Here is a 12,984-nt window from a genome sequence, read left to right as displayed (position 1 = left end):
AACAACAACATATATGATGCTTTCCTTCAATTCCAGTAAATACACCCAATTTTCAGCTGAAGAAAATAAGAATCAGTTAAAAGCTTCCAATTATTTTTCATGCAAGTGAGTGAGAATATATTTAATAATAATTTAACAGTCATTTATTTGTTCATTGAACATTTATTGAACACCTGCTCTGTGCCAGGAACTCTGGTAGCTAGTGGGGAACAGAGCAGCAAGCGAGATAAATATGGTTTCTACTCTATGGAGCATACAATGTAGTCGGAAATCTTGCCATTGAACAACTATGGAAAGAAATAAGTCAACAATTGAGATAAATGTGGAGCAATCAGATAAAGGGTGCTTACCTCTTTCGGTTTACTTATCAAACTATGGTTTCCTACAGAGGTGGTTTTGATTATCTAAATTCCGATTTGCCCTATAAAAGACATTTGATTTAAAATTACATAGAAATAACATTAAATAGAAAGTCTACTACAGATGCAAAATGGTTATTTCTGCATGAATGTATCTGTGTTGAATATAAAAATGACAAAAAATGCTAGTTATTTTAGAATTACTTTTAACCAAGGCAGTTTCCACAGGAATTCATGACCGCTTTAGGCTAATGATCATTGGCTGCACAGTCAGACCTCAATTAAACTCTGAACTTCCATTGTTATTACTTAATTGGTGTGGTTATATTTCATTCAGCATTTCAAAATGACCTTCCTTTTAAAAAATAAAAATTCCCCCGACAAAGTACCTTGGTCTTTGCTGAGCGTGACATCCGCGGCCACAGCCCCACGCAGTCTTTGTGTGGGGTTGGCCTACAGCTTGCTTAGCGTTGTGACTTCCCACCATCCCGGCCCACGACACAACACAGCTCCAGAGAAATCCAAGTGATGAGGGAAATGGACGAAAAACTAAATACATCTGTTGCCATGATTACTATTAAAATGCCACATAAATCCACCGATACCCATTTTATTCTAAGCACAGGGAATTAGACAGTCTTAAAATACCTTGAGTATCACAATTAAATATTGTCGAATTATACTTATTTAAAAATGATACTATGGTATCTTTTTCATACAAGCAACTCCAAATGTTTAGTTGTTCCAATTAACTAAATGAAAACATAAGTCCCTTTCACTTAGACATGAAACAATAAGAACAGGTTGGATTTAATGAGTTGGACTTTATATAAAGTAGGTATGATGACGCCAAGATCGAACTTTGCTAAACTGACTGAAACAAATTAAGGCATCAAATGAGCATTTCCCTTCCCCCTTTGTATCGTGGAAAAGTTTTAAAAGTCTTTTTGAAGTACTTTGATCAAGCTTTGAAATCATTTTAGCGGGTTACTATTGTATGAAAACTGTAATTTATAGTGCTTGACCTAAGCCGCTCTTTGTCTCACAGCCGTATTCAAAACAATAGCAGGAAAGTGAAAAACACAAGGGGAACGCAAGCTGTTCTGGTTATTATTTGATTCATAATTCCATCTTCCTCATTTAACCTTTGGAATCCGGGCATGTTCTTAATAAAACAGGCTCAGATCACGTTTACTATGTATAGGAAGGTTAGCTTTGGGCAGGCACAGCGACCAGGTGACCTGGCTTGTTGTGTGTGTTAGTCACCTTTCTAACCTCAGGGTGACTTCACAGACAGGTTCAGAGAGGCGTCTCTCTGTAAATGGTGACACTGCCGGCAACTTGCCACTGTGTACCTTCTGGTTTCCTCTCTAGTTAAGCTTGCTTTGTTCCTTGGCCCTAACTGAGGATGTGTCAGTGGTAAGGTTTTCTCTTCCCATTATTGTCACAAAATGGTTACACTTGGAGGCAACTAGCTCCCATCAGATCACAAGAAAAAAGCAAGCTGCCCCCAAGATGAACAGCTAAGTCATACCAGCATTTTACTGTATTAACTTGAAATTTTAATCAGCTGAACACCACCACTCAGCCTGAAAAAGTAGCTGTAGACCTCACATGTTCTTTTGGTTCCTTTTGCCACAACATTTACTGACAGCCTAAACCTCCTCCCATGTTTGACCCTGTAAAATCTTATTATCTTAGTTAAAAGTTTTATGATCTTTAAGGTACCGCACATGCCTTGAATAAATACTCTGGCATGTGGAGGATCCTTAGGTATGCTTTTCCCCAAGGAGGGGAGATCAACTGCTCCCACTCCCAATCTGCACTTGGGAGACACACGGATCAGGACTCAGATGGGATGGATTTTTGTCTTGGGCCATTTCCTAGGGAGAAAAAGAGCCAAGGGGTAGTAACAAAGTGCAGAGTGCATGCCCACGTGGGAGGAAACTGGCAAAGACTAGTGTAGGGTCAGACGGCCGAGAAGAGGTGGGAAGCCAGAGGATGAAACAATAAAGATTTAATTTCATTGAAATAGCAGGTCTGTAGGGGAGCAGGTTATAAAGAGCAGGTATCTAAGGTGTCTTCATTCAGAGAGGAAAGAAAACAAAGGGTGTAGCTCCTCCATCAGTGAATTAACTGTTCACTTGGGCGCTGCGCATTAATTAGTGTGGCCCACCAGGGACCGTTTAGTGGATTACCTCATCCAGGGCTCGGCAAATCCCTGGTGGCTTCCATGAGTTAATGCAGCCCCCAAAGACTAACAGTTGATCCTCTTTTCCAGGGTGGACTCAAGCCTTGATGAAAATAAGCAGGTACACACACCTCTGGTTACAAGAAGATTATTTCCCTTGGAGAGCCAGTTTTCTACTTTGGAGCCTTGAACATTCTCTTTCACATGCCATTTTAGGAGTCTTTAGAAGAGTTGACATATCCCTCACTAGAGGGCAAAGGAAAATAAAAGATTCTCATTGTTTTTCTGGTGGGGGTGAATGGGTGTTTGAGATGGGGAAGGGGTCTACGGAGCCACCTGAGATGTCAGTGCTGGATCAGCTTTGCTCTGAGCGGATCCCCTGCCAGACTTCCAACAGGCTCTCCTATTTGCTAGTGAGAGCAGATGCTGGGCGAGTCTATACATGCCAGAGAGAACATCATTTACTTTTACGTTTTACACACGCCTGGTTTCTGGGTTGGCATAATTCATTAACACAGTTTGCAGAGGGCTCCATAAAACAAGATCTGGCTTTAATGTTAATGTTCTAATGATGATGGCAATAAAAGAAAGTTGACATCCCGTGTCTACTTTCCAGGGATGATGTTTATGTTGTCTAAACTAAACAAACAAACAAACAAACAAACAAGTAAACAAGTAACACACATAGATGTAACACAGATAAATATTTCTAGCATAAAATAAAAGAATAAGAGTTAAGCTTCCTGTTTGGGAACATTACTCCCTTCCCCCCATACTCCTCCAACCGAAAAGAAGTAGGTATAGTAATCACATTAGTTCTTATGTGGGAAAAAGCTTAAGTTTTGTATAACTTGTAACTTTGTCATAGTAGGCGCAGTTTACTGCTGGTTTCTTTACCACTTTTAAGAGCCAAAGTTTAAAACCTCATTCATAAAGAGGAGGTGGGACCTTTGCGGGAGAGCACCAATACCTTCTCATAACACATTATGTCAGGGCGCCAGGTAGAAGAATGAATACGAAATGCAAGCACCTCTTATGTTTTAATTTATTTGTGCACCCCCACCATAAATTTGTTTAATGGAAAACAAACAAATCCCTGACAAGGGTTTAACAGGGTTTTCAACATCTGTGCAGATAAACGTAATTTATTCCGAAAGAAGAAAAAGCAGTTTCGAGCGTGCCATGAAAACTGATTTTCACAACACTTTCGTTTAAGGTGTGTGTGTGTGTGTGTGCGCGCGCGCGCGCGTAGACAAGAGCAGTGGTTTCAAATCATTCTGTTTCACTCTCAAAACTCGAACGAGGTGTTTTACATGGAAAGAGGAGTTTGCCTGAGACCTCTTTACTGTTTCATCGTCTTTTTCTTTCCTTTTGTTTAATGCAACCCTCAGCAGAGGTGAAATCTGCATGTTTGGATCCTTCAAAAGAAAAAGCAGAGTTGTGCAAACCTCTTAGGTACAAAATACACATAGTACTAATAGCATAGTTAGTCTGTTGAAAGAACCAAGCAATACAGAGAACTTAAATATGTTTGTAAAAGCTTACATTTTAATTAATATTTCCAAGCTTACCAATTCAACATGCTAAAAGTCATTATTTTTTGTCAGCACTAGGGAAAATATTACACTAAATACATTTCTGGGCATACATTTATCTTTACCTTTCCAAAATATAGGTTTATAATGAATTTATTGATGTTTTGCTTTAGACTGAAATTTGATTTACAGCATAAAAAGTGAATAGATAAAAGTGAACAAATACAACCCCCCCTTTATTTTGCTTATTGAAAACCACCTTAGGTATTTGTGGTGCACTTCACTCACTCACAGCTGAATAGTTCTATTGCCTAAATTATTTGAGTGTTACATAATTATGTGGTAAAAAACGCAGATAAAAAGCAGTGTACCGACTGCACTTTTAAAAAATTTTACTCACAAAAATACTATACACACTGACAACCAGCCACGTTTAAAAATAAACTCTTGTCAAAGCTGGCACCGAGCTTCCATCGTCTCCCGCAGCCCCCAGGCCAACGAAGGAGTGTGGTTTCCAGACACAATGTAATTCATACTTCCAAATGAGATAAATGAAAAATGTTTGGTGTTCAAATAAGTATTATAAAAAGAGGAAATTTTCCTCAAGTGTATTTTTCAGCTTGGCTTCAGGCCATGGAAGTCAGGAAACCGTAAAGACCGGACTAAACAAGCACGCAGCACGGGCCGCCTCGAGGCCTCCCAGGGTCCTGCAGGTGAGGGTGGAAATTCAGCGTCAGACTGTACTTCGCTGAAGACGGTGCTCGATTGTTCCATGAGGCAATGCAACACTGGGCATCGGTACGGACAGAGAAAGGGGAGGGAGAGAGAATGAATGGAGCCTTAGGAGAAAAAAAAGAGGGCGATTCGGTAACTGGGAGAATTGAAAAATCACACCTTTCGGTTTCCACAGTTTTTTCTTTTGTTCAGTATTCAAGGAGAAACCATCCGGAAGGAAGAAAGATTATGACTATCTATAAACGAACTCTTTGACGGAGACAGAAACGCGGATAATGAGTGGGTTGTGTCTGTAGTTCTTGGCTGTTCACATCAGCAGGGGATGAAGGAAGACAGAAACTCTTGATATGTTTGTCTAAAGAGGTAGTGGTGTGACCACGGGCAGCAGCAGTTCAGCTGGAGTTCAGAGCAGATGTTGCCAGCAGTTGACGCTGCAGGAAAGTCAAATTGCTTCCGGATTCACCTTTTCCTCCCAGCTTCTCTTCCAGGACCATCGGGGTCAAGCTACGCTGTGGCACAAGGTGACGATGTCTGTGGGGAAGCAGGCTTTGAGCAGGATGCCTCTCTCCCGGTTACAGTCCAGCTCCTGGATAAACCCGTACCAGTAGATGACCAGGCCTGGCCCGAATCTGCAGAAACACGAGAAAATAATGTGCACACGTAGTATCAACATAGTTCCCCCCAAAATAATCCTCGAAGCACTGGGAAGATGATTAAATGATGTTACTGCACAGATGTTTTTATTTTGGTTGCTGTAATTATGACTGGGAGTAGCTGCAGTGATACCAAAGAGCTTATTTAACGCAGGTATTACCACCTGGGGCAAATTTACTACCTTTCTTTCAAGGAACCTGAAGTATTTGAGGTATATGCACCCTCCTAACTACCTTTTGGGAAGATGTCACGAGCTTGGGCTGATGCAGGATAAAACCAGAGTGGAAACAGTGATGAGCCCTGGGGAGTGCCAGGCTTGGGATTTTAGTCTCCTACAACTTAGAGGTCTCCTCAAAATTGAACTTAGCTATTTGCAACTGAGGAGAAAGAATAATTTCAAAAAGAGAAATAATTTAAAAATGGAACAGCTCAAGGTCCTCCTCTGGCTATAATGTTCTATTCATGCATAATAGGGTCAGAGAGAAGTCCATTCTTTCCAGTCATAAAAAAAGAAATCCATAGGACAATGGGGAGCCTGTCTAGGGACCTTCTCCCTGCCTCGCCATTCTCAGCATCACCACCTCTCTGAGTTCAAACAGGACATGAAGTTTGGTTGTAGGTCTTTTTCTTTTCTTTCTTTCTTTCTTTCTTTCTTTCTTTCTTTCTTTCTTTCTTTCTTTCTTTCTTTCTTTCTTTCTTTCTTTCTTTCTTTTCTTTCTTTCTTTTCTTTCTTTCTTTCTTCTTTCTTTCTTTCTTTCTTTCTTTCTTTCTTTCTTTCTTTTCTTTCTTTCTTTCTTTCTTTCTTTCTTTCTTTCTTTCTTTCTTTCTTTTCTTTCTTTCTTTCTTTCTTTCTTTCTTTCTTTCTTTCTCTCTCTCTCTCTCTCTTTCTCTCTCTCTCTCTCTCTCTCTCTCTCTTTCTTTCTCTCTCTCTCTCTCTCTCTCTTTCTTTCTTTCTTTCTTTCTTTCTTTCTTTCTTCCTTCCTTCTCTCTCTCTCTCTCTCTCTCTTTCTCTTTTTACCATGAAAATGAGAAATAATGGCACACAGACTCGTGATAAAGTATAGACAGACTCAGGCTTAAAACCTCAATATTTCTACACTGTGTCTCCGACTTATCTCGAATTTGGTGAGCAGCAGGCTCAGGAAGTCGTCCTATAGACTACTTTACCCATCAGGAAGTCGGGACCTCCAGGCTGGGTTCACAGGGATGTGATCACTATCAATCACCGTGCACACAGACATGGTTTGCACATCGGTTTCACGTTTTTTTGACTGAGTGTTCTTAATTAAAGGGCAGCACTACTTTTGGTGTCGTGTTGCAGGAATTTTACAGCGAAATCATAAATTACGAATGCTAGGTTAGTAAAAGGATGTCTAAAAACAGAACTGCTTTCTGTGTTCTGACATTACAGCAGGCTGAACCACGCTAGGCCAAAAAGCTTTTTCCTTCCATGATTTATTATATGCTGTGGTGTACTTGCCAAAACTAACAGTACAGGATGGGCTGTGAGATACTGTATGCACAGGAACAAGTTCAGCTGGATGTCATGCATTGGTTTATTTGGGGATTCACATCAGTAAGGTAGCCAAGTTGGATACGAGATTAATTAAAACTTTTTGCATCCCCTCCATGCAAGGACAGAACCGTGAGATGGCAACTTATCAAGTGAACTGGTTTTAGAGGACACTACGCACAGATGAGATGCCACGGAGCACCAGGCGCTGCGGCGTTTACCTGAATTCAGGGCTAGCTGCAGATGATGATCTCTTCTTCCTTAGTACGTCTAAGGAAGTTTCCTTTGAGGTCAGGAGAACCGCACTGCCGTGGCACAGGCGTGTGGGCTCCAGTGCTTACATGCACTCAAGGTGAAGCTCACACCTGGAGGAGAACCTGCCTCTATTTAACTGAGGGTTGCTTAGTAACTTTTCATCACAAACATTTGTCTGTAGCTGGAACGTAGACCATTGGGTATCTCTATTTTACAAAAAAGCTCTGTAATTGTTATCAAATGACCTCAGATCTGTCAAAACAAGTCTGGGGAGAGCAGAAAGACCTGCAAGTCTGAGGATGAGATCTGAGAAGCCTGAAACCTTCCCATCAACAGAGCAGCCCTGAGTCACATCCTCGATGGACCTAACATTAACCTGAACACATTCCTCCAGCGTATTATGCAGCCATTCTGGAGACCATGACGTTCTCTAGAAAGGCACCGTTATTTTTACAAAGGGAGAAAAAAATATGTGATCTAACCAGTCACGGAAAAGAACAAAGAAATATATGAGGGTCATAAACAACAAGCCCAGTGCTTTAAAGATTCAATAAAACAAAAACACATATTACCCGCACCGAGAGAGAGCAAGAGCAGTCTGTACTTCTGCTGAGCAGCTAAATCACAAGCCAAAGGACACAAAGCATGACAGCTCTTTATAAAAATGGCATTTTCTAGGCAAAGAAGCTGGGCTGCAAAACACCTCAAAGACCAAGCAAATGGACTCGTTTCACTTGCGAGGTAGCGGGTGAAATCTGCACCTCAAAAAAGTTTTTGCAAGATTATGAATCTGAACATTTCCTGTGATGGTTCACTACCAGGACTCCCTAAAGGTAGCAACGTGGGTCTGTAAATTATCAGTATATGTGACTAGTGACTCATCCCAAGACTCTACCATGTATCTAGGTGTTTGCTTCTTAGCTTTATATAAGAATTATATTAATTTAGGTACTATTAACTCTCTCATGTGGCTCAAAAGCTCTGGTTGACAGTATGTGCTTAATTAATTAAAGACAAGGGAAGACAACCACCCTTTGTAAATGGAGATTGGTAGAGGGAGGCTTTCAAATTATGTGGTCTTTGAGAAAAATAATAGGAACTTTAGAGGGTGACAAGTTTGGAAATTTAATGACAGAACAAGATCTGGCCTTGTTCCTGATACCAATGTGAGTGCATTTCTGAGCTTTCTCCAACTCTCGATCCAGAGATTATCAGATACTGGGAAGATAATCTCGCAGCAACCTACTTGTTTATGAAGAGCCTGACCATATTAAGAAAGTTTATATAATTAATTCCTTGGCTATCTGAACAGAGGGAACATTTTGGTTGACAAGTTCGAAAAACCAAGCAAGTCACCTCTAGTGTTTTCTTCTAGAAAGGTATAAAACAGAGAAAATAGGACCTTAGAAATGTTTATGTAGGTCAAGTACATGCTTGTGAGTTGAGGGATTTCACCTTTTTGATGCCTGTTCCCATTTATTGTGGCACTACTGGACACGAATGAGATCACTGGGAAGGCAAACATAACCTTTGTGACCAATAAAAATCAAAGACACTGTTAACGGCATTTAAAAGAAAACAGAGTCCCTGGGCCCAAGGGAATGTGCAAAGCGGAGGGCTGGTCTGCTACTGGGACTGCAGCCCTGCCCCAGCCGGGGGACCGGCCGTAATGGGATGTGCACGGGTATCTGACTTGATTCTGTAAACACAGTTCTAGGTTGACTATGACTTTAATGTTACTGTACTCATGGTGAAGTAATAAGATCAAAGACTCCAAATGGATTTTACAAACTCCTGTGGAGCAGACACTGGAATGTGACTTTTGGACAAGTAATTATGCCTGTAAATAAAATACCACTAAATTAGCAAAAATAACAAATACCTCTTGAAAAAAATGGGAGGTGAAAGTCAATAGCCATGACAGACCTTGAGGGCATGAAAGATGAAGTTCTACATCAATAACAACAACCTTATAAATGTGTTTGTAATGTGTTTCTCTGGTTCCCTTTCCATTTAGAGTAGTTAGAGAAATTAGATAGGAGCATGTGGAACGAAAGCTGGGTACCCTTTTGTGGGTTTTGTGCACATCTGTCTCCCAGAGATTATCTCTCTGTTTCACCATTTGTCTCCTTGCTACATTGTGGCCCTGTTGGGGTCAGCTGCCTTGCAAATTAGTGGCATTTCTGTGACTGGATCTATGAAATCAAGGTCAGACTTTGTCAATTTAAAAAAGTTGAGCCAACACTTAAAAATTGGGAGCTTCTGTACAAAATCCTGCATATTTACATCCTCTTGAGAAATGAATTGATGAGGTGACGGTCCGTGGGAGCCAAGTAATGGCTGTCCCTTTAGGCGCGACACGTGTTCTGTGTTCTCAGGTTTGCCACAGTCTCCACCACTCTGTCGCCCCCTGTGCCAAGGCTTGGTGCCGGGGGCCACTCCTCATCGCGCCTGCACCACAGTTGTTCTTTCACTGCAGAGACCTACTCTTCATAGTCACATCCCCATCAAGTTTGGGAAGGCAAAGACAACCTCAGAGGGCTTCAGGTTTCAAGGAAGAAATGGAAGAGAACACATTTCTTTTTTTATGCCCTGCCTGTTATGCTCATAAATGCCCACCTGTCCCCTGTGGGCATTTGAGTTCTTGGCCCCTGTCTTGAGACCTAACTCAGAGGTTCCTGAATTTGGGCCAGAGACCCCTGAGTGGTCGTGAGGAGACTGCAAGACATCCTTATGCACACTAAGCAGTATCTTCAGAAAAAAAATAAGTACATCTTCTCCTCTTTTAGCGATGTAGATAATAAAATAGAATCATGTTAGCTCTTGGTCATGTATTTTCTAAGTAGATAGAATCTAAAAACACAGCTATAATCACACGGTAGGGGGGCAGTTAGCAAAAATTAGTTTTGGCTGTTTTAAAGATTTTCATTTGGCAGGATTGGGGGACACTCTTCTAAATGGGTTGATCTTTTCTAGATGAGTGCATACACGAAGGAGAGTCTGTGATATGGATAATGTTAAAGATGTGAAAAAATGCTTAGCATATTTGTAACTAACCTGTCCCTGCTTATAAGGTTCACATTCATAGTGAAAAAATGAGCTAGAAGGAAAGACACTTTGTTACTGCACCAGGTCCCGTTTAGAACTGTCTCTACTGAGAGCAGCCTCACCACTGCCCCGTATAGGGGGAGGGGTACAGAAGAGACGCAGCAAACTAAACGGGCAACAGCAGTAACGAAGAAGACCCACAGCGGTGGTCGTGCTGCTGGAGTTCCTGCTGAGTCGCAGTAAGAGCTGCAGAGAGGTATGGAGGTGGGCTGACTTCTGAGATGATCCCTGCCTCTCAGATGACTCGGACCCTTGTTTAGTCCCCTCCTTTTGAGTGAGGGATGGATCTAGTGACTGTCTTCTAACAGAAACAACACAGCAAAAGTGACAGGATGTGCTTAGGTTACAAAAGACTGTGACTTCCACCTCATTTTCAGACATGCGCTCGCCTTCTCGGCTTGCATACTTTGATGAAGGAAACTGCCATTTAGGAGAGGCTCGCATGGCAAGGGCCTGAGGTGGGTGGTCTGTGTCCCTCAGCCCAACGGCTCGTGAGGAACTGAATCCTGCCCACCACCCGAGTGAACTAGAGAGTGGCGCTTTCCTTAGGCAAACCTTCGGATGAGACCACACACCTCGAGCCAACGTCCTGAATGCAGCCTGTGAGAGACAGTGAAGAGGAGGACCCAGCTAATCTATGCCCATAGTCCCGACTCACAGAAAAAGTGAGATAACCAATATGTGTAACTTCAAGTCATTTAGTGTTGGGGTCATTTCCTATACGGCAATAGATAACTACCGTACACTGCAGACTTGAGTAATCTAATGCCGTTCTTCACACAGGCAGTATGAAGAGTCCTAAGAATCCTGTTGGCTATAGATCAGTTTCTTTTTTTTTCCAGTTATGGTTGCATCCAGAATGTATAGCAGAAGGGGTTACTGAATGAGATTATTAATAAGTAGCAACTCTTCATCAAGGCAAACCAGTCATGAAGCAAGTCTGTGCTTTTACACTAATAGAGCTTCTTGGCTCCTAACTTAGACCACACACCGACAGCCCTTCCTGCTGCTGATCCAGGGCACCGAGGTTGCCTAAAGATGTAAAGAAATCATATATAAAATGAAGAATCCTCAATGTTTTCTCTAGGGCTGTGGTTTGGTTATTCAATTTGTTTATTGGGCTTTTGAAGCTGCAAATCTGAAGGGGCTGAAGACAGGGTGTGGGAGACTGGTTTCAGGCAGAGCACTTCGCCAGCTAAGGGCTGTTGACAACCCAGGAGGACACGTTAAAAATCCCCACTGGTGTCACTCCAAGGCTGTTTGGTGTTGGGGGCTAACAGACTGTCAATCTCAACAGGTGCTGAGCACAGTCTGGGAAAAATTCATGCTGGATACATTGTGTTGAGTTAAGAAAGGGAGTGCAATCTGTAATATATTTTTAAAAGATTGTCACCAAGAACGTTTTAAAAATGGTACTTCAGTGAGTAAATTCTTAGTTTTCCAGAAAAATGTAGCTATCCTCAGATAGTCTCTGAGGATTGTAAATGTTGAACAGAATATGGTGTAAGTTAGAAATCATGTCTTACAGTCCAAGGCTTTCTGTAGCTCTCTGAGGAGCTTAGAGGTACAGATAGAAAATTTGGCCCCCCGAATTCTGGAAGAACTTCCTTTTTCTTTCTTAACTAAAAAAATAAAATACTCTCCGCTTCCTGCCATACTTCTATACTATCCTAAAAGACAGGAATTACCCGGATGATATTTTCATTTAACTTTATATTGTTAAGACTTTTCCTTGAGGCACCTTCTTCAGAGAGTGCTAAAATGAAAGGTAGATGCACAAATGTAGACACTTCCAATCAGTGTTGGATATCATTTTGCTAAATTAACCCCAATAACCAACTCTCCGGTTGGCTTCCTAAGGCCCATTTAGCTTCTATGTCTCCACAGGTTTCAGAGGGCCTGTGTGTGACCAGACATTGTGTCTTCAAAGATGCTGTCGAAATACATGCAAAATTATGGCAGTAACCAACAACAAAGAAGTGACTAACATTTATTGCACACTTTTTATGTGATAGGAAAGGATTGAAACAATTTTACATGTACATATCGATCTGAAAGTCGCAAGCACCCCATGAGGAGGGCACTGTGATCACCCCCATTTTACAAATGAAAAACCCGAGGCACAAAAAGGGCCAGGCATTGAACCCAAGCTGTCTGACTCTATGGAGTGTGCTTGTAGCCATTACACTGTACTGGCATTATGCCTTGTATTCACACAGCAATTGTAAGTCATTTGTCTTTGAAACATATTTATGACACCTGGAAAAGAGATTAGCAGGGGTCCGGAAGGCAGGTGACTAATCGAAATTCCAGTGTAGGAGCTGGGATTCACCTGTCTACAAAGAATAATTTTCCAGGCACAAAGTCAATAGTTTCTCACTAAAAACTGTGTCTAGCCAACTTATGGGAAAGCAACTTATAATTCAGGTAGAAGAACTGAGAACTATAGAATCACTGCCTAAGGTTCAGAGGAGAAATGCTTCCCACTATGAGAGCATTCAGAAGTTTCGGGACAGAACCTAAACCTGAGGACAGAGGAGCAGATCCAGACCACGGCCACGGCCTGTTCAGATTAATGGAAACAGGCAGCTGGAATGAGTTAAGACGGAAACTGAGGGAAGCAGTGGGATTCAG

The 12,984-nt window shown here is 41.6% G+C and overlaps 1 protein-coding gene across 3 annotated transcripts in view; it reads right to left on the bottom strand.

The window, feature by feature from the left end:
- Positions 1–3,578: 3,578 nt before the first annotated feature.
- The window catches only part of CDIN1 (CDAN1 interacting nuclease 1), a 234,555-nt gene continuing 225,149 nt past the window's right edge, over positions 3,579–12,984 (bottom strand). For all 3 annotated transcript variants that reach the window (XM_024567672.3, XM_053928953.1, XM_045201959.2), the window contains one exon: positions 3,579–5,449. In XM_024567672.3, the coding sequence (XP_024423440.1) occupies positions 5,320–5,449 (130 nt within the window). In that variant the 3' untranslated portion in view covers positions 3,579–5,319. The remainder of the gene's footprint in view (positions 5,450–12,984) is intronic.

Source organism: Desmodus rotundus, chromosome 7 (assembly GCF_022682495.2).
Source record: "Desmodus rotundus isolate HL8 chromosome 7, HLdesRot8A.1, whole genome shotgun sequence".
NCBI lineage: Eukaryota > Metazoa > Chordata > Mammalia > Chiroptera > Phyllostomidae > Desmodus > Desmodus rotundus.
This window is presented reverse-complemented; position numbering and strand designations above follow the sequence as displayed.